Source organism: Canis aureus, chromosome 21, assembly GCF_053574225.1.
Source record: "Canis aureus isolate CA01 chromosome 21, VMU_Caureus_v.1.0, whole genome shotgun sequence".
Classification (NCBI taxonomy): Eukaryota; Metazoa; Chordata; class Mammalia; order Carnivora; family Canidae; genus Canis; species Canis aureus.
In genome coordinates this window covers 56,073,207-56,096,357 of record NC_135631.1, presented here as the reverse complement: position 1 = coordinate 56,096,357, position 23,151 = coordinate 56,073,207, and the positions used below count along the sequence as shown (strand labels likewise).

General features: G+C 55.3%; 1 protein-coding gene across 1 annotated transcript in view; it reads left to right on the top strand.

Annotated features, from left to right (window-relative positions):
* Nucleotides 1-23,151, top strand: part of ABCA13 (ATP binding cassette subfamily A member 13) — a 233,896-nt gene that overhangs the window by 140,373 nt on the left and 70,372 nt on the right. Inside the window, exon 46 of the mRNA XM_077861791.1 lies at nt 15,211-15,436. Within this exon, the coding sequence (XP_077717917.1) occupies nt 15,211-15,436 (226 nt within the window). The remainder of the gene's footprint in view (nt 1-15,210; nt 15,437-23,151) is intronic.

Sequence of the window (23,151 nt, the reverse complement as noted above, 5' to 3'; positions counted from 1 at the left end):
CTTTGCACCTGCTATGTGGGGGTTTCTCATCGTTCTTTAAAATCCTTTTTAAGATTATTTACAAAGGGGATCCCCGGGTGGCTCAGCGGTTTAGCGCCTGCCTTTGCCCCAGGGCACAATCCTGGAGACCCGGGATCGAGTCCCACGTCAGGCTCCCTGCATGGAGCCTGCTTCTCCCTCTGCCTGTGTCTCTGCCTCTTTCTCTCTGTGTTTATCAAAGTAAATAAATAAATAAATCTTTTTAAAAAAATATTTATTTATATATTTGTTGGAGAGAGCACAGAGCTAGCCAGAGAGTGTGCAGGACAGGGGAGGCAGTGAGCGGGAGCCCGGGCGGGGCTCGAACCAGGACCCTGAGACCACGGCCTGAGCCAAAGGCCCTCTGAGTCCCCGGCGCCCCCTTCTCTGCGGTTTTAATTCGCTGTTCCCCGATGACCCGCGGCGTCAGGCTTATCTCTCGTTTGAGCAGTTTTATTGAGATAGGATCCATCCACCTCACAGCTCGCCCATTTAAAGTGTACAGCGTGGCGGCTTGTGGCTTGTTCGGAGTTGTGCGGCCGTCCCCCCGTCGATTTTAGGAAAGAAACAGGGCATCAGCTTAGCCATCCGCTCCCATCCTCCCGGGTGACTGTGACCCGCCGTCCTTCTGTAGAGATTTGCCTCTTCTGGGCACCGCACGTAAATGGGATCATGTAACACGTGAGCCTTTTTGACTGGCTTTTTTTTTTCCACGTAGCATCGTGTTTTCAAGGGTCACGCATGTAGCGCGTGTTCGTTCTTTGGATTTGCAAACGGTCTTCGTCTGTATGGATAGATCACGTTTTGCTTGTCTGTTCATTTGGCTGGTTTCCAGTTACGAATGCGCCACTGTGAACGTTTGCATGCAAGCTTTTTTTTTTTTTTAAGGATTTTATTTATTTGACAGAGAAGGAGAGAGGGAGTTGAGGGAGGAGCAGAGGGAGAGGGACAAGCAGGCTCCAGGCCTGGCACGGCGGCAGACGCAGGGCTCGATCCCACGACCGTGAGGTCATGACCTGAGCTGAAATCAAGAGTCGGAGGCTTAACCGACGGACCCCGGCGCCCCTGTGTGCAGGCTTTTGCAGGCGTGTGTCTCCTGGGGTAGGTGCCAAGGAGGGGAACGGCTGGCTCGTGCGTTTACCCGTGTGACGGACGGGCCTCCACGCCGCGACCTACGCTCCGCACCCCGCGGGTGGGACGTGGGCTCCTGTTCTGCGCTGGCGCTCCAGCACCTGAGGTCGCTAGCGGGGGCCGAGGCGTGTCGGGGTGCGGACGCTAGCTCCTGCGGTTGGACTTGCGGCCCCCGATGGCCGAGGCCGCCGAGCACCTTTTCCTGAGCTCACCGGCGTTCGTGCATCCTCTTGGGAGAAACGTCTCTTCTGCTCCCTTACCCGGTTCTAGGACTCGGCTGACTTGGCCTCTGAGGTTGCCAGAGTCTTTTCTTACGTGAGAAGTGTGGTCCTACCCGTGGGCTTTCCAGAGATGCCGTCTGTGACGCTGTGGAAGTTTCTGTTTCTGGTTGATGGGAGGGTTTATCGTGACACGCGGAGAGCAGTAGCCGGATGCTTTCCTGCACCTGTTGAGACGGTCGTGTGGTTTTCTTGGCCTTATTTATTGATGTGACGTAGGAATTGATTTTTAGTTGTTAAAGCAGCATTTCATTGGCCAACTCAGGCAAATCCCACTTGGTTTCATGGTATAGGATTCTTTTTTTTAAATATTCAATTTATTTATTCATGAGAGACCCAGAGAGAGAGGCAGAGACACAGGCGGAGGGAGAAGCAGGTTCCATGTGGGGAGCCCGATGCGGAACTCGATCCCAGGACCCCGGGGTCACGCCCTGGGCCCAAGGCAGATGCCCAACCGCTGAGCCACCCGGGCTCCCCATATGATTTTTTTAATAGACTGATAGATAGGATTTGGGGGTATTTTTTGGGGGGGTTGAGTCTGTATTTGTAATAAGCATTGGCCTGTGGCCTGTCGTGTTTTACGTGTTGATGTCTTTGTCTGGGATTGCTATCCCGGTGTTACCCCATAGGATGAGTTGGAATGTGTTTCGTCCTCCTCCTCCTAGTTTTTGCAAATGTTTGTGAAGAATTCATTCTTCAGATGTTTGGTGGAATTCACCAGTGAAGCCATCTGAGCCTGAATTTTGTTTGTGGGTGTTTCTTTCTTTATTTTATTTTATTTTATTTTATTTTATTTTATTTTATTTTATTTTATTTTATTTTATTTTATATTTTATTTATTTATTATTATTTATTTATTTATTTATTTATTTATGTATGTATGTATGTATGTATCTTTTATTGGCGTTCAGTTTGCCAACATATAGAATAACACCCAGTGCTCATCAATAATTTTATGTATTTATTTGTGAGCAAGCGAGCGAGCATGGGGGTGCGGGGGGGTGGGGATGAGCAAAGGGAGCAGCAGAGACCCCCACTCAGGGCTTGACCTCAGGACCCGGAAGCATGACCTGACTTGAAGGCAGATGTTTAACCAGCTGAGCCACGCAGGTGCCCCAAGATCTTTCTTTTATACCAGCGTTTACAGCTGTAGATTCCCCTCTGTACACCCCTTCCATGGGTCCCTTAGTTTTGGGATCTTGTTATCTTCACTTTTATTTATTTATGAATATTTACTAACTTCCCCTTTGGTTTCCTGTTTGATTCATTGTTTATTTAAGATTATGTTTTATTTATTTATTATTTATTTATTTAATTTATTTTTTAATTTAAAAAGTGTGTGTTTTTTTAAAGTGTGTTTCTTTAATTTATTTTTATTTTTTAATTTAAAAAGTGTGTTTGTTTAATTTATTTTTTTATTTTATTTTATTTATTTATTTTTTTAACTTCAAAAGTGTGTGTTTGTTTAACTTGCCTCCACACCCATCGTGGGCCTCAAACCTCTTACCCCCCAAGAGATCCAGAGTTGCCTGCTTTTCCAGCTGAGCCAGCCAGGTGCCTCTGAGTTTATGTTTTTAAATCTCCATGTTTTTACGGGTTTCTCAGATTTCTTTTTTCAGTAAAGTCCAATATCATTCTATGGGGACCAGAGGGGGAAATGCTGTATACTTTTAAGTCTTTTTTTATTTATTGAGGCTAGTTTTATGGGCCAGCATATGGCCCATCTAGATGTCCCAGGGCTCTTCAGTTGCCTGAATCACCCTCTGTCTCTCCCTGGTGGGAGGCCTGTGGCCAAGAAGCTCCGTGGTCTTGCTCCCTGCTGTGTCTCCTTGACCCTTTAGTCTGTGCTCACGCTGCATCTGAGGAACTGCTTCCTGGGAACTTCAGGGAACTTCCTCCGACGCTGGGAGTGCTCCTCCATTAGCTCAAATCCAGGTCCTTTTGAGATAATTGCTTCTGTTTGTGGTTCTGCAGAGAGGGTGGGGGGGCAGAGGAGACCACCCCACGACGCTTCCTAGAAGCCCTCTGGTTTAGTCGAATAGATCTGTGAGGTTCGTTCACAATTTTCATTCTGTTCTTTTTTTTTTTTTTTTTCTTAATGTAGAAGGCTTATTAGTGCAAGAAAACGCCAAATGGTTGATAAAAAAATGAGTGAATTGTTAATATTTATTTACTCACTCACCTGTTTACTGGGGTACAACATGCATGATGGGAATTTCACTGTCTTGAGGTGCACAGTTGCGGAGTCAAGTATATTCACGTTATTTCGTGGCCATGACCGCCATCCATCTCCAGGGCTCCTTTGCTTTCTCCAACCAAGACTGTGCACAGTGATCACCAGCTCCCCTTCCCCCTCCCAGCCCCTGGGGCCCCCATGCTCCTTCCGGTCTGTATGAACTCCACTCTTCCAGATCCCTCGTACGGGGTATCTGTCCTCTTGTGGTTGGCTTAGTTCAACCAGCATAACGACTTCAAGATTCATCCTCCGTGTGGCCAGTGTCAGAATTCGTCAGATGCATGAGGCAGAGAATGTGGGAAGGGTCCCAGAGTTTGCAGCCTCTCCTGGAGCCGCTGTCTCTGAATTTCCAAGTAGTCACCAGCCTGGAAGCTCTCTGAACCCCATCCTTTCGGGTTTTCATGGGGCCTTTATGACGCGCGCACGATTAAATCATTGCCTATTGGTGATTGATTCGACCCCCAGCCCCCCTCTGGTCCCTGGCCGTCGAGGGGAAGAGAATGAAAGTTCCAGCCCTGCATGTAGGTGGTGGTTCCCCTGGCCCTTAGCTGGCTTCTCAGTCACCTCCGTAAGCTCATTAACACAACAACAGACACGCTGTTGCTCTAATCATCTTGGAAAACCCACAGGTTCTAGGAGCTTTGCAAGAAGCAAAGAGCAGATGAACATTCCTTGTGATAAATCGCTGTGACGCACCACCAACCCGTGCTGTCATCCAGCTTGTTGGCAGAACTCAGTTCCTTGTGGTTTCAGGACTGAGGTCCACACGAGCTGGCTGGCGGGCTGTTGGGTTTGCTCTCAAGGTCCTACGGGGCACCCTGGAATCTTAGCCACGTGGTCCCCTCACAACAGGACGTGTTTCTTCTACAACTTCCCGTGGAAAAATCCCCGTTTTGATCAACTTAACAAATTAGAGACTAGATCCGCCAAAGCTCTTCACCTTTCCTTCTGAACGCTGTGATCCAGTTGTAAGAGTGACAGTCAGGTGTTCGAGGACTTACCCACGCTTGAGGGGAGGGGATTGGAACCTTCCAGGAAGTAGGAGTGACTGGGGCTGGTTTAGACTTCTCCCTACCAAAAATTACTACAATACGTTAAATTCCCCTTCATGCTTATCATCCGTGTGAGTTTCTTGTTTTACGACATGGTTGTCGCTTACCTGTGCTTGTGAATGTTTTATTTTTGAAGAACCGTGTTTTACATTTGTTTCGCTGACTTCCATCGTATCACAAATGGCGTATTTCTTGGTCGCACAATCAGACGCCTTCTTCCATGGCACACACCTGTGTCACCACCTCCTGGGTCAAGGTAGGACGTTCCCAGCGCCTTGCCCGGCCCCGCCGCCCTCTCCAAGTCAGACCCCCGGCCCCGTGGTGATGCTCTCACCTTCCAGTGATCGTGCGTTTTATTGAATGTCGTATAAACGGCATCATCAAGTTTGCACAGGAGTCTGTGTTTTTTTCTTTATATTCTGTCTCTCAGATCCATCTATGTTATTGCTGTGTCATTTCTACTTAGTCATATTCTGCTGAGCATACACTTGTTCTCTCTTGCACCGAGTATGTATAGATTGTACTTCGACTGTGCATACACATTATTTTCCCTTTTTATTATTAGCATTTTACCTAAAGGGTTTTGCCTCTGAGCATTCATTTATTTTTAAGGTACATTAGTTAATGACTTTCTCATGTAAGAGCGAATTTAAAGAAAATATGATTATGTTCTCATAAACATTTTGTCATCATTGAGAACTCAGGGTGATTTACATTGGAAGTGCAATGCCTACATACATCCTCTTCATTATGGTTATGCACCTGTTTCCCAAAAAAATGATAATTTCATGTTCTGAGTTTGGGGAACATTATGAAAATCCATGCAAATATGTTAGAAATAAAACATGTGCCAAAGAAGCTAATGTTATGTGAAAAAAAATGGTACTTTAAATCGAAAAAAGAACCCCGAGGGAAGGAACATTATAGTGTCTTCTATTACCGTTGTAAAATATGATATAAAAAATGCAATTTTATTTATCATTCAAATTACAAATTATGGAACTGGAAAATACATCATTAAAAAATCTATTTAAGTGTTTCATTACTAAAAAAAGACGTGAGACCAGGAGGCATTAAGACAAATTTGGTATGAGATTTCCTTGCATTTGCCAATTTTATTGTATTCTGAAATCCTCCCATGAAGCTCCACAGGAGGCATCCACCTAAGTGAAATTTATATCATTTAGCAGCTAGAACTTTATCAAAATGCTCGATCAGGATTTGGGAGAGAGCGAGTGCCAATGTCTTCTGGGTAAAGTGCTTTCGTGGCTTTTTGGCGACGGCGGCGTGATCCACACTAGAGAGAGGAAGTTTCTAGAATCACTTACACAGATCTTTCCTCTCTCCTTGGTGCTCTCAGATATTACTTTTTTGTTAGGATTCCTTTGTGGACACTGAGCTGTAGGAACTTGGCTGATTTGCCCAAACCCTGGCGGCTCCAACAGGACCCCCCCTCTGCAGGCACAGCCCCTGCTCCTGCCCTCTCCCTGAGTCTCTCCCTTTTCTGCAAAGCCCCCCAACGCGTGCTGCTCACGGCGTCTGGAAGAGGCATGAGTAACCGGGCCAGCTCCTTGCATGATCTCACATCGCAACGACGACCTGCAGAATTTGTTAGAGCGCAGATGACCGAGCCTCGGCCCCCGACTTTCTGATTTGGTGGTTCCTGGGGGGGCCCGAGAACCTGCATTTCTCCTAGGCTCCCAGGCCATACTGTGGGCCCAGGCAGCACCCGTTGACACCCTCCGCTGTGGTGGGATAGCCAAAGGAGAATTCTATTTAGATTCACGAATTCTGGGTCTTTCTCCCGATTCTCAGCAGCGCAGGCGTGTTGTGCGCTGAACTCTGCCCCCCAGATTTGCATGTTGAGCCCCTGGTGCCTCAGCATGTGGAGATACAGGATCTTTGAAAAGGTAATTAGGGTAAAAATGAGGTGATACGAGTGTCCTAACCCCGTCTGACTGGCGTCCCCATAAGAAGGGGAGCGTGGGCAGCGGGGCGGTGAGCCCGCAGCGGGAGGGCCTCGGGGGCGCGGAGGAGGAGGCCTCAAGGGAAGCCAGCCTGCAGGCAGCACCCCGATTGGACTCCCAGCCCCCTGAGTGAGATGTCGACGTCTGCGTGGAAGCGGCCAGGCTCGACGGGGCAGGACAGTCCACGTGGGACCACGCGCACCCAAGGGCCCGGTTACTAGACCCTCTGTGCCTACGCCGGCCCCACGTGGGCTCGGGTCGCGAGGCCCCGGTCTCAGCTGCCCCGAGCGGTTAGTGACCCTTCGTCCCTATTCCTGGGGCTGGTTTCCTGTCACCCACACGATGCTGTCTGCTTTCTGCCGGGAATCCTGCGCTTCAGCGACCTACGGGTGCAGGCTGCGTAGCAGGTCCTTGGTGACCGTTGGCAGCACCACCTGCGCCAGCCTGGTGTGCTGCTCCCTGCTCTCGGAGGGCCTCCTGCACCCTCCCAGCGGCCCCGGCCCTGCAGAGGATCCGGGGAGCCGGGCTGAGAGGTGTCATGGGAGGGCTGCGGCTCCCGGGAGCCGTGCTCACAGCTCGTCCTCCAGGAAAACAAACAGCCTAAGAGAACCCGAGGCGCAGGGAGTGGGTCTCTGGAGCTGGAACTGCACCTGCTGCACGCGTCCCCGAGTACCCGCACCCAGCGCCCGGCCACCACCACACTACTGCGCAGGAGCTGCACCGTCTCAGATTCCTCAGATGAGTGGGATCAAGGAGCATCTCGCACGAGCCATCGCGTCGTCCTCGTGGCAGCAGGTGTCACTTTCCATCCTATTTAAGGCTGAACAACGTTCCATTCTATAGACGTGTGCACGTGCATGTTCTCTTCATCCATCCACCTGCTGCTGGAGTCTGGGCCCTTGTGTATGGTACACGGCCCTGTGGAATGACGGCCCTGGATGGCATCTCCTTGAGGTCCTGATTTCGTTTTTTTTTTTTTTTTTTTTGATATATACCTGGAAGAAGGATTTATGGATCATGCGGTAGTTGTTATTTTTTTTTTATGATTTTTAAAATTTATTGTGGAGAAAGAGAGTGAGTTCACAAGCAGGGAGAGGGGGTGAGGGAGAGAGAGAATCTCAAGCAGACTCCCTGATGAGGGTGGAACCCCATGTGGGGCTCGATCCCATGATCCTGAGATTGCGGCCGGAGCCAAAACCAAGAGCTGAGGCTCCGCTGACGGAGCCCCTGGTGGTTCTTGTGGAAGGCCCTTCGCAGCCGCCGCGCAGCGGCTGCCCCCGTTTGCGTTCCCGCCAGTAGTGCAGGAGGCATCGGGCTTCTCATTCCCAACGAAAGCTTCTGCACAGCAAAGGATTTCTTAGGATGAAAAGGAAACCCACTGATTGGGAAAAAAGTATTTGCAAACCGTATATCCAATAAGGGGTTCATATCCGAAAAAATCTAAGGAGCTCCTCGAACTCAATAGCAGAAAGATAAGCAACCCAAATAAAAAATGGGCAAAGTGCGTGAACAGACATATTTCCAGAAGAAACACCCAGATGGACAACAGGTGCGGGCAAGATGCTCAACATCATGTCCTCAGATCCCAGCCACAGCGGGGTGTCACCTCACCCCTGCCAGGGTGGCCATCATCAGAAGGAGAAAAAAAAAGAAAACTTGGACGCTCATTAAAAGCGCAGAGTGTTAGGTCCAACTTCGTGACTTTTGGTTCTGAGGCCCACACATCTGCGGGTTGGAACAAGCACCCTGGCTTCCCTGGAGCGGGTGGGCCGTGGCCACCGCTGCGAGAGCCCCGGGGACAAGCCCGTCAGGTGGTCGAGCTCAGGGCAGGCGACGCTCGCAGATCTGCCTGCTTCCCAGAGGGTCTGGGCGGCGATGTTGGCCTGTGTCGGGCTTTGCCCTGGCCTGCTTGTCTCTTCCCTCCCCTCCCTCCTCTCTTCTTCCCTCCCTCCTCCCTCCTCTCTCCCTCCCTCCTCCCTGCCTCCCCTCTCCCTCCTCGCTCCTCCCTCCTCTCTCCTTCTCTCCCTCCCTCTTCCCTGCCTCCCCTCTCCCTCCTCCCTCTCCTCTCCCTCCTCTCTCTCCCTCCCTCCCTCCATCCCCTCCCCCCTCCTCCTGAAGCCTCACCCCCCCAAGTGAGGGAAATGTCTCCGCTCTGGTTTGCCAGCACCAGGTTACCTGCACTCCGCTCTGCCTCCCGCCCTTGGATCCTCACCTTTCGCCCCTGCTTGCTACCCCGGTGCTGATGGAGGCTGGGCAGCGGGTTATCTGAGCGCCTGCAGCCTTCAGAGCCACTCCAGGCCCTGCTGCCCGGAGGCTGGGCCGGGCTTCCACCCCCAGTGCTGTCTCTGCTCCGTCCGCCTTTCCTCACAGCTCAGGAGCCGCGGCCCCTGCAAGCAGCGTGGGAGGCTTCGTGGGGCCAGGTCACCCACCGTGGAGCTCGCGGCAGGTGCAGCCCCCCCACAGGTGGGCTACGAGTGCACACAGGGCAGGTGCCCGAGTGGCTGCTCCCTCGGGGCTGAGAGGGGTCGGGAGGACGCGGGAGGCTCGGGGCTGCGGGCCAGCGGGCCGGGCCGGGGCTAGGGCCACTTCGGGCCTTGAAATCACAGTTTCTCGTGGAACCTTGGACAGAGGAGGGCCTTCCCTACTCTCAGGCCTCGCTTCCAGCGTGTGGCGGGGGGAGCCTGGGCCACAGAGCAGGAGTGTCTCCACCTTACACGCCAGTGGCCTGGGGGCGCTGCGCCCTGAGAGGGGGTCCCTCCACACCCGCATCACCCCGACAGAGACCGGAGACCTGCAGGTGCCGCTCGGAGCCCCTGAAGCTGCGGGGCTGACCCCCCTGCCCTGGCCTCGCCCCAGACGGTCTCCGGGCCCTGCTCCCACTTCAAGCTTCAGGTTTGTTATTGGGCCTCCACGCGCACGTACTATAAGCTCCTTATTTTTTCTTTTGTTCACCTTGTGTAAATTTATGTACTGACCCAGCTGGAGGACCCTGAACCCTGGGGCGAATTTCTTCTTCCCTAAGGTATCTCCTGGGGGATCCGAGCTGTCACTTCTGAGTAGGGAAGCTTGGATGGGGAGGGAGGTGAGACGTACGCAGGGATGCGGACAGGGTGTTGGGTCACATCCACCTGCAGACTCTTCCCCACAGGGCTCTGAGCATCCCCAGGGCTAGGGGTCCCCCACGTGGCTCTGAGCATCCCCAGGGCTGGGGGTCCCCCCACGTGGCTCTGAGCATCCCTGAGGGCTGGGGATCCCCCACGTGGCTCTGAGCATCCCCAGGGCTGGGGATCCCCCACGTGGCTCTGAGCATCCCCAGGGGTAGGGGTCCCCCCATGTGGCTCTGAGCATCCTTAGGGCTGGGGGTCCCCCACATGGCTCTGAGCATCCCCCAGGGCTGGGGATCCCCCACGTGGCTCTGAACATCCCCAGGGCTGGGGGTCCCCCACATGGCTCTGAACATCCCCAGGGCTGGGGGTCCCCCACGTGGCTCTGAGCATCCCCAGGGCTGGGGGTCCCCCACATGGCTCTGAACATCCCCAGGGCTGGGGGTCCCCCACGTGGCTCTGAGCATCCCCAGGGCTGGGGGTCCCCCATGTGGCTCTGAGCATCCCCCAGGACTGGGGGTCCCCCATGTGGCTCCGAGCACCCCTGAGGCCTGGACAGTGTGCTCCATCTGAGCTCGGCAGGATGAACTCGGGTGGGCGCCTTGTGGCTGCACACGAAGACCGAGCAGGGAGCGTGGTGAATGCAGGGCCAGGGGCCTAGAGAAGATTCAGGTGCGAGGACTCCTCTTCTGTGTGGCTACATCCGCCACCCCCACGTCCCCACGCCCCGTGACCCCTCCAGCTGGAGGCCGGCTGGTGCCAGCCGTGAGGCCCGGGGCTGTGGGGAGGCGAAGGCCAGGCCTGTCCGACAGAGCGGCCTAGACAGCCGCGCCTGCGCTTCACCTCCGTCCGACTGTGGTGGGCACGGGTGGGCACGGGTGGGTGCTCAGGGCTGGCCGCCCCCGCCAGGTGCCGCAGGACGTAGCCCCCTCCCCCTCCCTGCCACCCCTGGAGCTCCGGAGGGTCCGGCTGTGGGGCCGGGACCTGCTCTGGTGCACTGAGAACAAAATCCCCAAACTCCGTGTTTCCGGGACCTGCCCCCGAGGAAGCAGCTGGCTGAGTGGGGCTGCACCTGGTCTCTCTGCCAGCCCCGTCTGGGAGTTCCCGCGGCCTTTAACTCGCTCCCATGAATCTGTGGCCAGGGGGGACGCGCGGCCAGGAGTTTGGGGGGGCAGGGCATCCTCTCCAGCTCAGGGCTGCCCTTGGGGCTGGGAGTTCGAGCCCCACGTGGGGCTCCCTGCTGGGCGCAGAGCTACCTAAATTAATTAAGATCTCAGTAACCTAGCTTGGTTTTAAAATGTGTACATTTTCTGTGTCACCATGTTTAATATTTAAGATGTAATTGTGTTTTGGGTTTCGTGTCATGTTAACAAGCATACTGGTGTCAGAAAACGTTTTCCTTTCCTTTTATGTTTCTTTCTGGTTTTCTTTTTTTCCTTTTTTTTTTTAAAAGATTTTATTTATTTATTCATGAGAGACAGAGAGAGGCAGAGACACAGGCAGAGGGAGGAGCAGGCTCCATGCAGGGAGCCCGATGCAGGACTCGATCCTGGGACCCCAGGATCACGCCCTGGGCCAAAGGCAGACGCCAAACCGCTGAGCCCCCCAGGGATCCCCCAGACACCTGTTTCTAACGTCCTGCTACTATATTCTGCGAGGTGTAATAAACCACCTTATTTGATATGTGTGATGAATTTCCCTTGTTTATATATTTTTTACTTTTTTTAAATATTTTTTTAAATTATTTGAGAGACTGTGCATGTGTGCACACAAGTGTGAGGGGCAGGGGAGGCAGAGAGAAAGCGAGAGACGGAGAACCTATGCTTAGTGTGGAGCCCAACCACGTGGGGCTCGATCCCAGGTCCCCGAGGTCACAACCTGAGCCGAAACCAAGATACGGATGCTTAACGAGTGAGCCACCTAGATGTCCTTTTTTTTTTTTTTTTTTTTTAAATAATACAACTGTCGGATTGGGAGTCACTGGTCAAAGATGGTTCATATTTGTTCCCCACGGGAAGACCATACTCGTCTGCTGTCCTGCAAGCCCTGAATCCTTATGCCTGTGTCTTTAAACATGCAGTAATGTTAGGTATTTATGTTATTTTTCATCTTAACCATGTTGGTAATCTGAACATTTCATTGTCGCCGTGTTTTGTGATATATATCGGCTCTCGTGTAGATTTCAAAAAAAAAGTTTTATTTATTTGAGAGACAGTGAAAGAGAGAAAAAGTGAGCATGAGCAGCGGGGAGAGGGAGAGGGAGAAGCCGAGTCCCCGCTGAGTGAGGGGCTCGCCATGGGCTCCATCCCAGGACCCCAGGGTCGGGACCCGACTGAGCCACCCAGACGCCCTTCTTTTGTAAATTCTTTAACGAACTACATATTTATGCATGCTCTTTGACCACTTTTTTGTTTGGGGTGTTCATTTTTTAAAAAAGGACCTGAACGCATCACATTTGCAATACTTCGTTTTAAAGGCTTTGAGAACCTTTGGATGAATTCAGTGCCGTGGAGATCATCGTCTGGGGCGCGTGCTGAGTCCCCGGTAGGTTAAGGTGTTCCCCACCAGGTGCTAATGTACAAGCGATTGAAGCCATCAGCCCAAAAAGAGAAGGAGGAGAAGAAAAAAAAGAAATCTTCGTACATTTTTCCCAAATAATTTGATGGTCAGGGTCACCGGGAATGCCTAATCCTGGATGTCACTAGATGCTTCGAATAGAATTACAGTCATAAGTGAAAGAAGACAATTCATAACAATTTGGTCCGGCATTTTAATTTTGTCTGTTAAAATATTCATGTGAATACTTTTATGAGTTTCGCCATAAATAGTTGATCGGCGGTTCCTCCGTGACCATAAACCATCTCAGCCCTTTATTTCTCTCATTTATGTTCAGTTAACATATGGGAAGGCGGGGAGAATTTATTTTTCTTAATAATGAGAAACGTCTGTCCCCACAGACTTACTGAGCCTGTCTGGTGAGCTTTTACGATGTCTGGAGGTCAGCAGTACACCTGTCCTGGCAGTGCCCTAAGCGTGGTAATAGGAATTCTCATTACTTAAAAAAAAAAGAATTCTCATTACCGAGAGGGGAAAGTGGGAGTGTCTGTGTCAGAGCGGAGCCGGCGTCTGGAGACGCAGGCAGCTCTACACCAGTCACACAGCTTGTTGGTGCCCAGTCTGGATTCCAGGCCAGGTCTGCGTAGACTAAGGGACCGAATGCTCGCCGTCCCCCCCGTGATGCTGCGACCTGTCCTCCCTGAGCAGAGCCAGTGGGCAAATACATGGCCATTCCCTGCTGGTGCCCCCCCCGCCCCCGGCAGGTGCATTTCCGACGCCTAGAAGGCCTTGCTCCGCTTCCGTTTTCTGTGCACCTGGCTGCATAGACGAAAGCTTCCTGTAAACAGGTGTCATGGGCACCGCCTGCTGCAGACGTGTTTGAGCAGGTGCGTTGTTTGGCAGGCAGCTGGGGGGGGGGCCCTGGATGGGGTGTTGGAAGGCGCTTCTTAGAGGCTGCTTTGAAGGGTGCTGGCTCTTGGAAGATGATGGCCGGTGGCTCGGTTGGGTCATAACCCATCTCAGCTGCTGGTGACCTTTCAATGCCTCTTGACCCTAAAAGGGTGAGGCATGCTTCCACCAGAGAAAGGAGAGTGCCAGGAGCATCGTGCGTTCCAGGGGGGCCATGCTGGGTGGGCTTCGGGGTCGCTGGATGGGGCTTCTCCATTAGAGGCGGGTGTATGGAGCCCCAGCCCCAAGCCCCAGGGAGGGGAGACGGGCCGGACCCGGACATTGGGGTGGGTTGTGGGTGCCTGATGAAGCTCCATTAGGTCCCAGTACTGGGGAGTGCGGGGAGCTTCCTTCCAGGGGTGCTCGGAAGGTGCTGGGGAGTGAGTGCACGGCAGCTGGCGCCCTTCCGTGGCCTTGCTCCTGTCTGTGCCTCCTGTCCCGGCCCTCGGTCAGGTGGCCGACCCGAGTCGCCACTTCCGAGCCGCTCTGGCCCTTTAGCTCCACCCCAGGCAGGGCCCACAGGAGCTGCTCGGAGGCAAGGTGACAGCCTGCACTCGAGGTTGGCATCTGGGGTGGGGAGGGACAGCCCCGAGGGACCCAGCCGTGGCCTGCGGGCCAACTCCGTCCGGGGGGGGGGGGGGTCTCGGGGGCGGCTGCCCGGAGGACCCCTGGCTGGGAGCAAAGCCTGCCCCTGGTGACCCGGGGCCTCGCAGGTGACCGCGACGGCTTCTCGGTGAAGCTAAAGGGGAGCTGAGGGGGCGAGTCTGTGCTCAGAACACCCCCCCCCCAACTGGGCCTTCGAGGCCCCGTGGCCCTGGCTAACCCCGTGGCCCTGAACGTCTCCCGCCCTCCGCGTGGCCCCTGCTGATCGTGACACTCGCTTCGTGTTCCCTCGTTTCTTCACACGTTTTCTCTCAGCCCCCTTTTTGTTTTTTTGAAGATTTTATTTATTTATTCATGAGAGACGCAGAGAGAGGCAGAGGGAGACACAGGCTCCCTGCGGGACTCCATCCCGGGACCAGGGATCACGCCCTGGGCCGACGGCAGATGCTCAACCCCTGAGCCCCCCGCCCCCCACCCCCGTGATGTCCTTCCCGCGGACCCAGTGGGCACCGCCGTCCCTGCACCTGGTTGTGCCCGTGGGCTCCCTACCGCGTGCCCAAGGAGTTGCGTCCCAGCTGCTCTCGCCAGCCCTGTGCTCGCTGCCCTGATAAATGATCGATCTTTCAAAATGGTCCTTTCTCTCAACATGATTTCTTTGGGGGATTTTAAGTGTATTCCCTGCGCTGTTATCACCTGCATTTCGGTTTCGTATTTGTAAGCACGTACCTGGCGTCGTCCGCGGCCTTGGGGAGACCGACCTGGAAGGCGCTGGGACGCAAGGCACGGCCACGTCCCTCCGTGGACAGGGGTTGGGGCTGCAGGCCTTGGGTCTGCCTCCCGTTTCCCTCCTGTTGGGCCGTCCGCGGCCTGGACCGAGAGCTGCAGGCACCGGTCGGGTGGCCCGGGGGCGGAGGGGACCCCCCCTCCCCAAGGGGCCTGGCAGGGGGAGCAGGACTTCCTGGACTTGTGCTCACGCTGTGCATCACTCCCTCAGGCCGGGTCTCAGGGTCGAGGTGGAAGGAGGGGAGGCCGGGAGGCTGAGCCTGCAGCCGAGGGGCCTCCCCTGGAGCTGCAGATGCGGCCCTGATGCCTTGCTGGCTCCCCTGCACAGGGACACCCCCAGGGCGGGGGGGGGGCACCTGGGCATGACCTGGAGCATCCTCAGGAGGACGGCCGTGGGGACAGCGAGCTGCGGCCCCCCCGGGGCTCCCGTGCCGCCGGCTGCCGGGCCGAGTGGGGCCGAGGGGGGGCCGTGGGCATCGGCAGGCCCCGGGCGGTCCCCTGGCCTCAGCCGGCTGCCCGTCCCTGTCTCCGCAGGTGGCGCCCCCGCAGGGACCCCCTTGGCCCAGGCCGCGGCCCTCCTGGTGAAGCGGCTCCGCCACACGCGCCGGGCCTGGAAGGGCGCCGTCTCCAACCTGCTGCTGCCCGTCCTCTTCGTGGCCTTGGCCATGGGCTTGTTCATGGTGAGGCCGCTGGCCACGGACTACCCGCCCCTCGAGCTCGCGCCCGGCCGTTCCGAGGGGGCCGAAGCTTACTTTTTCAGGTGAGAACCTATTTCTCCTCCTTTACGTCTGAGTTATGGCAGGACAGGTAACGGAGAGCAGTGGCTTTGATGCTCTTGTTTTTTTCTTTTATTTTTTTTGAGATTTTATTTATTTATTTGAGACTGATAGACAGAGACAGAGATAGCGAGAGTGAAGGGGAAGGGCAGCAGCAGGGAGCCCGAGGTGGGACTCGATCCTGGGACCTGAGGCCGCGACCCAGAGCTGAAGCAGACGCTCCATGCCGAGCCCCAGGCTCCCGTCTTCCCCCCGAATCTTTTATTTTTTTATTTTATTTTTTTCCCCTGAATCTTTTAAAGGAATGAACCAAAAGGACAGAACGTCCCGTAGCGTGTTCTGGCCGAATGCTCACAGCCCTGCCTTGTGCCTCGAATGGGAAGGAGTCGTCACTATCGCGAGTTTTTTAATGATTAAATGTGTTTCTTGGAAAAAAAAATAATAGAAAATGCAGGCCGGTCAAAACAGTGTAAGGACGGTCCTAGGCGGTCCCCCCGGTGCTGCCGACCCTGAGACGGGGAGCCGCGCCCTGTGCCCTGTGTTGGGAAGCGACGCGGGAGGGAGGAAGCACACGTGCAGGGGACTCCGCACCGAGCCCCCCAGGGATGGGCCGGGGACCCTTCCCACGACCGCGGATCGGGACCGCACGGGAGCCCTGAGTCCGACCCTCCACTGTCTGGGCCACCCCTGGGCCCCGGGCACGTAAAGCTCCTAAACACGAGCACTTTTACTTCTTTAGGGCAGCGGTATCGCACTTTGGGACTCTTCTTTTTTTTTTTTTTTTTTTTTTTGCTTTTTTACTCGATGACGTATCCTTCTGTTCCTGTAAGTCGAGCACGCCCATGCCACTCATTTTCAATTTTCTCGTTTTTGAGATTTGTTCCATCCTTTAGGGCGAAGCAGAGAGGGAAGGAGCATGTGGGCTGGGGGGGAGAGGCAGAGGCAGACGCAGAGACGGAGAAAGTCCGCGGTGGCCGAGTCCGGAGACCGCCAGGGGCTCCATCGCTCCACCCGAGATCACACCCTGGGCAGAAACCGGAGCCCCAGGCGACCCAGCATCACCCACCCTCAGGCTGTGCAACAGCACGTGGCAGGGAGACCCCGTGATTCAGTCAAACGCTCTCTTTTGGGGGTTTTCATTGGTTTAAGCAATTCTCCTATTACAGGCGACTCTGTAGGAATCACGTCCCCTCGGGCTCACGCCCCCGTCCGTTTCCCGCATCACATGCTTCCTTCCCAAGCTGTGGGGCCACAGGCATTAGGGTCTTCAAGGTAGATACGGTCCAACCATTCCTATCTGTGTGCAGCCCCAGAAAGTCCTTGGTTCGTTTACTCGCTGCTGTTTATTTTTATTTTATTTTATTTTATTTTATTTTATTTTATTTTATTTTATTTTATTTTATTTTTTTGCTGCTGTTTATTATGCACCTACTGTATGCCATGCCTGTTCCCTCTCTCTCTCTCTTTTTTTTTTTTGTCCGTCTGAAAGCATTTTCCTTGCTCTCCCAGCATTCATTTTTGCATAGAAGTCATGCAGTCCTGACGTATTAGGCCCTGGGAGTTAGAGATATTTTATTTTAACATTTTCTTCCAAGAAAAAAGCAAACACAAGTTTATTAACGTGTGCAGAGTACATGCACCGGGGAGCCCCCGCGTATGCATAGCTCAAGAGGGCGCTCGGGACTGCATCTTAACAAGAGAACCATGATTTTTTAGAGACTTGACAGGACGCTGGATAAAGGCTCCGCGCTCTGGGAGCAGCCAGTGGGGGGCACACAGTCGGGGTAGGGATGCTTGCGCGGACTCGGGGGGTGTGTCTGGCCCAGAGGTCTCCACCTGTGGCTGGTGGTCCGCTCCCTGGTAGAGTGGAGGGAGGGGGGCACTCAGACTATGGCTGCGTCTCGGCAAATAGGGGCGAGGCCAGAGCTTTTCTGTTCTCTTTTTCTTCTTTTCAAGATTTAATTAATTAATTAATCAGTGAGAGAGAGCGTGAGAGAGCGAGCATGAGCAGGGGGTGGGGCCGAGGCCGAGGGAGACGCTGAGCGCGGAGCTCCCCTCGGGGCTCCACCCAGGGCCTGAGCTCAGGTCACGACCTGAGCCGAAGGCAGGTGCCTCACCCACGGGGCCCCCGGTGCAGCCAGAGAGCGTCTCCGACACCTGCTTGTCAGGTGCCTTCGGCTCATGGTGATCCTTGTGCCCACAGGGCAGCATATTGTGTCTCCCCCCACCCCCGCGCACAGAGACACACAGGGACGCGGTCAGGCCACCATGGGGCTGGCAAGGCAGGGAGGCCACGCATCAGGGCCGCTGCCAGCCCCCGGGGGCCTGGGTGTCCCCCTGCAGTCAGATATTGAAGCTTTAACCCGTGTGGCTGTGGTGGGACACGGGGCCTCTACGGCAGTAATTAAGGTTATATGGTGAATATTTCAATATTTTCTTCCTTTTTTTTTTTTTTTTTTGAGAGACAGAGCGCATGTGCAAGGAGAGGGGGAGAGGGAAAGCCAGAACCTTTTTTTTTTTTTTTTAAGATTTTATTTGTCTGATTTATTTATCTGACGTGTGTCCCGCTGCTTTCGGAAGGAGTGTACCCCCGGCTGCCCTTGTCCTGGGTGCTGGGTCCCAGGATGAGCGGTCCCGCGTCCCGGGACCCATGCTCCTGGCTCCTCTCCCTCCGGCGGCGGCGGGGAATCTCCTGACCGCCCAGGCCGTGCTGACCTGATCATCGGGGTCTGCATCTTAGCCCAACAATGATTCTCCGACAAGCGGCTTCACGCTGCTCGTGATTCCCCTTGGTTTCCTGCACACACACACACACACACACACACGGCCCGGGGTCAGCGGCTCTCAGCCTTCTTGCTCTGCAGGTGGGCGCATCCCCATTTCATGACACTTGTGAGCGGTCTCCAGGGGCGACATGCGGTACTTGCATCGCGATCCTCCGGTGCTCTCCAGCGGAACTCCTGGCTGCCGGGCGAGGAATCCAGGCCTGCGTGTGGTGTCAGCAGCCACTGCCTTGCCCGGCCGGCCCGAGGGTACACAGGAGTCTCGGCCCCTGGTGCACTGGCCGACCTCAGCACAGCCTCCTGGTCCTAAGGCCTTCTGGCTCGGGAAAGGGCAGCGATGCGCCTCTGTTGAATTCCCTTAAGAGTTCTGAGGTCGGCCACTCAGGAAGGCACGCCCTGGAGGACACGCACCTAGGAGCCCGTGCGCAGGCCGGCGGGCCCCTCACAGGGGACTTGGTGCTCGGCGCCCAGAAAGCCCGGGCCTTCGTGGCTCCGTGTGTAGCCTGGACGCCTCTAACTCCACGTCCTGGGGGCTGAGGGGGCGGTCGGGGGGTCAGGGGAGGCTCAGGTGGGGGCCAAGGGGAGGCCAGGAGGGGGGGCACTAGGAGGGGTGTCCAATGAGGGGGACCAGTGGGGGAGCAGAGAGGAGGGGCCAACGGTGGGGGGCTGGGCCAGGGGAGGCCTGGGAGGGTTGCCCAAGGGAGGGGCAGTGGGGCGTCCAGGCAGGGAGGCTGGGTGGGGGCTGGGAGGAGGGGCCAGTGGCGGGGCTGGGCAGGGGGGTGCTGGGAGGGGTGTCCAATGGGGGGACCAGTGAGGGGCCAGGCAGGGGGAGCTGAGTCTGCTCCTACGAGGCTGAGAAGCCGAGGAAGAACCATTTTGAGCGCCGCGTCTTATGGGCCTGCGACCAGAAAGCGGAGCAGAGGGAGTGCATCTTGGCTGCTGTGGGCCTAAGCAGCCAGTCCACAGCCCCTGCTCCTGAATCAGCTGCTAGCTAACTGCTAGTTTCAGGGGGGGCTTCCGGGACTCCCCGTTCCCACTGGGAGCTGCAAAGAGAGAGGAGGCAGGGACTCGGCTTGTTCAGGCCTGAGGCCGGGCAGGCAGGCCAGGGAAGCAGGAAGGCGGCAGTCCAGCTCTGAGCAGGGCAGCCCGGGCACAGCTGTGTGCACCCTGTTTGCTCTGCACACCTCGGGGTAAAATCCGGAGACCCTGCAAGAGGTCCCGGAGTCTGTCCCCACTGTCCTGGGATGATGACGGTACGTCCGAACCCGGCCTCCTTGTCCTTCAGGCTTCTGTGCGGTGGCTGCTGCTCCAGGTACCTGGCACTCTGCACTTTTTTATTTTTTAAGATTTTATTTATTCACTTGAGAGAGAGAAAGCACAAGCAGGGGAGAAGCAGACTCCGTGCTGAGCAGGGAGCCGACGTGGGGCTCGACCCTGGGACCTGAGATCGTGACCTGAGCTGAAGGCAGAGGCTTCACCGATGGAACCTTCCAGGTGCCCTCGGGATAAGACCACTTGCAAAATCTGGCTCAGAAGTCCCTCCTGCAGGGATCCTCAGCCTCCGCCCTCTCTGCGTGGCCACCACGCCACGTGGATCCCACGGTGGTTTGACCCGTGGCTGCAGATCCGTGTCTTCCTTCCCGCAGGATGGCTCCCTGGAGGGTCAGGATCGAGGCTTACTCATCCCTCTAAGGGTAGCTCTTGCCGCAGCCAGCGTCTAGAAAAGGTTCCTTTCATTAAGTATTTGTGAAGTTGAACTCAACGATCAAGATAAAATGTAGCAGGAAAAAGTCTTCCAGAAATGAGCCCAGGACTCTACTTTGAGGTGCAAACAAAGCGCGGACCGTGGAAAGGTGGCTGCGGATGTGTGGTTGAGCGCATCTGGAGGAGACCCCAGGGCTCCCTCTTCTGGGCTGGGCGCTTGGTCCTCACGAGAAGGGGTGCTCCTGAGGCACCTTGGGAAAACCCACGGGGTCCCCCCTGAACGTGGACGTCACCCTGGTCCGTGGTCAGCTGTGTTTCCACCATCGAACTGTCTCTGCTTTCTCCACCTAGTCCCAGCCAGAGGAAGCCCTACACACGGCCTTCTGCCTGCGTGTCCCTGCGGCCAAATATCCCCATCCCATAGGGCCTCTGCCGTATTGGAGTGAGCCCACCCTGGTCCCCTATGATCTCACCTTAACTATGTCTCCAAAGACCCCGTTTCCAAGCAAGGTCCCATCATGGCCTTCTGGATGGGCACGGAATTGTGGGCAGCCACTGTTCATCGCAGTCCGCGTTTTCATAGCACCTGCCTTAGCCAGTGCTGTTCAGCTGAACCAACGTTTTAGTCACCTTTTGAAAAAAAAAAAAAAAAAAAAAGAGTGACTTGGCTTTCTACAAAAACGAGACCCCGCATGCGGAAGGAAAATCAGAAATAAAAACTGGTTGACGACGAGCGTGATGGTTGGTGTGTATCCGTCAGCACCGTGGTTGGCAGGACGGGACCTGGGATGCGGTGTAGGTGGACCTACGTTCACGTCTGAGCAGTGACACCTGGTGGCCTCCCGACGTCCACCTTGAACATTTCATGGGTCACGTTCTTGTCTGTACGGAGGAGTAACTCCTCCTACGGACCCTGTATCTTTATCCCGTGAGAGCACAGAGCACCTTATTCTGTTCAGACGATTCGGAGGGATGGTGAATGCAAAGTAATTGGCTTATTTCCTGGCAGAAATGACGCGTGGGCTGCTGGTATACCCTGGGCGGCCCCGGTGCATCACCTGTGCTTCTGGGTGGTGAGTGGAAGGCACATGGTGCTCCCCGGCGGGCTGGGAAACGTGCCCCCAGCAGAACGAACTAGGTGCTCCCTGCACCGCCCGCCCGGGTGCCGGCCGCCTGTGTCCTGTCCAGTTCACCTGGGAGCCCCGCCGCCCTGTGCTGCCTGGGGCCTCCGAACTCTGTCCTGACCTTGCGTATCCAACCTTGACCGCAGGAGCGTTCTCTGCCCTAGGCCGCGGTCTGGCCCTTTCTTCCTGGCTCAACTTACACACGTGTGGCCTCTTTTGAAGTCCTGTTCAAGTGGCCCCTCAGCATCCTTACCGAGCGTACCCCCGGGTGCTTCACCAGCTGGTGCATGCTGCGCTTCGGCGCCCGTGGAGTGCGCACTCCAGTGGGAGACCGTGGAGGGCAAGCAGCGGAGCTCACGCTGACGGACGCCACACGCCGCCCCTGGATGGTGCCCAGCACCGGGCAGCTGTCCCTGGAGTACTTGCACACAGGCGATTTCCAGTCCTTTCCTCTCTCCCTGACCTTGAACTTAGGAGGCATTTTACCTCCTCCCACAGCCCGCAGGGGACGGTCCATCAGCCCCATCCAGTTGCCTTCAACGCATCGTGAATCAGCGACAGTTAGGGGACCCTGTCCTGGCGCTTGGTGCGGTGATGTTGAAATAGAAGGACAACGAAGCAGCAGTGCTGACTGGGTCCTCATCCTGAAGACCCCTCACTCACACACATAGGGGACCTCCTCGGGTGACACCACCTCGTGGGGGCAAGAAGGAAAGAACGCTCAAGCTTTCTGGATCTAATTCTCTCTTTTAAAAGATTTTAGTTATTTATTCATGAGACACAGAGAGAGGCAGAGACACAGGCAGAGGGAGAAGCAGGCTCCCTGCGGGGAGCCCGATGCGGGACTCGATCCCAGGACCCAGGTCATGCCCTGAGCCGTTGGCAGATGCTCCACCCCGAGCCACCCAGGTGCCCTGGCTCTACTTCTCATTCCACAAACAGACACAGACACAAGTCCTACCCGCAGGAAGCTCCCGGCCGAGCTGAGAGATCACCCCACAAATAGCTGGACAAGGAAGTCTCAGAAATGCCACACCAGGCAGCCACGTACAGTGCGGGTTGTGCTGGTGGGGACGGGGCGGGGCCCCACCCGGGGCTCCAGGAAGGCCTTTGGAAGCCTACGCACCTGAGTCGAGTGTCCTCAGTGACAACCGGGTGCTCCCCGGGCAGGTAGGAGGCAGCGTTTCTCCAGACAGAGGAAGAGGTGCAGGTCAGCGTGAAGAGGAACGGGACAATCCTGCAATGTCTACGTGTTCCCGCAGGTGCGGGAGGCCTTCCAAGCAGAGACTACCTTAGCCTTCAAGCAGAGTGAAGGGCGGAAGCACGAGGCTACACCCCATGGTGCGATGTAACGGGCTGTGTCCGGTGCATTCCCCAGACGGTTGTTCCATGGGGCACCGTTCCCTTGGGGGTCCGTTCCGAGGGCCGCTAAAGGGGTCACATCTTCCTGTTGGGGTTGATTAAGCTGCAAAACAAAGTTAAACGGGTTCCTTTTCTGTAAGCGTCTCAGAGCTTGTACCATGTGGAACTGGCCACACAGGGCCTGCGTCCCTCTGCTAGCTTCCCCTAGAGTCGGGGACGTCATGAGCATCTCCGTGAGGACCGCGCATGGAATCCATACCCCAGCACCCCACGCCTCTGCCTCTGGCTGAGACACATTCGGGGTCTGTGTGTTGTTCAGTGGTCAGCAGGGTCCCACGCATCTGAGGGTGGCCTTCTCCACTGCTGAGAACGTCACGGAGATTCTGCACCTTTGCCCGTCTCCACATGTTGTCGGTGTTGAGCGTTGGACGCCGTACCACTGTGTGAACACAGCAGCTTATTGGTCTTTTCTCTTAATGGTGGCCATTGGGAGCTCCTTCCAGTTTTTTTTTCTTTCTTATGATGGTGAACAGTGCTGCGTGAATATTCTAGAATATTCCAGTGAAGGTCTTCATTTACACGTATATAAGAGCTTCTCATGGGTGGAGTCCCAGAAATGTAATTGCTAATCAGTGGCCCAGAGTATGTGAATCTTTTGCTTTAGGAGATAATGCCAAAGTTTTCCAAAGCGGTTACCATCCTGCACATACGCGTCCCCTTCACTGC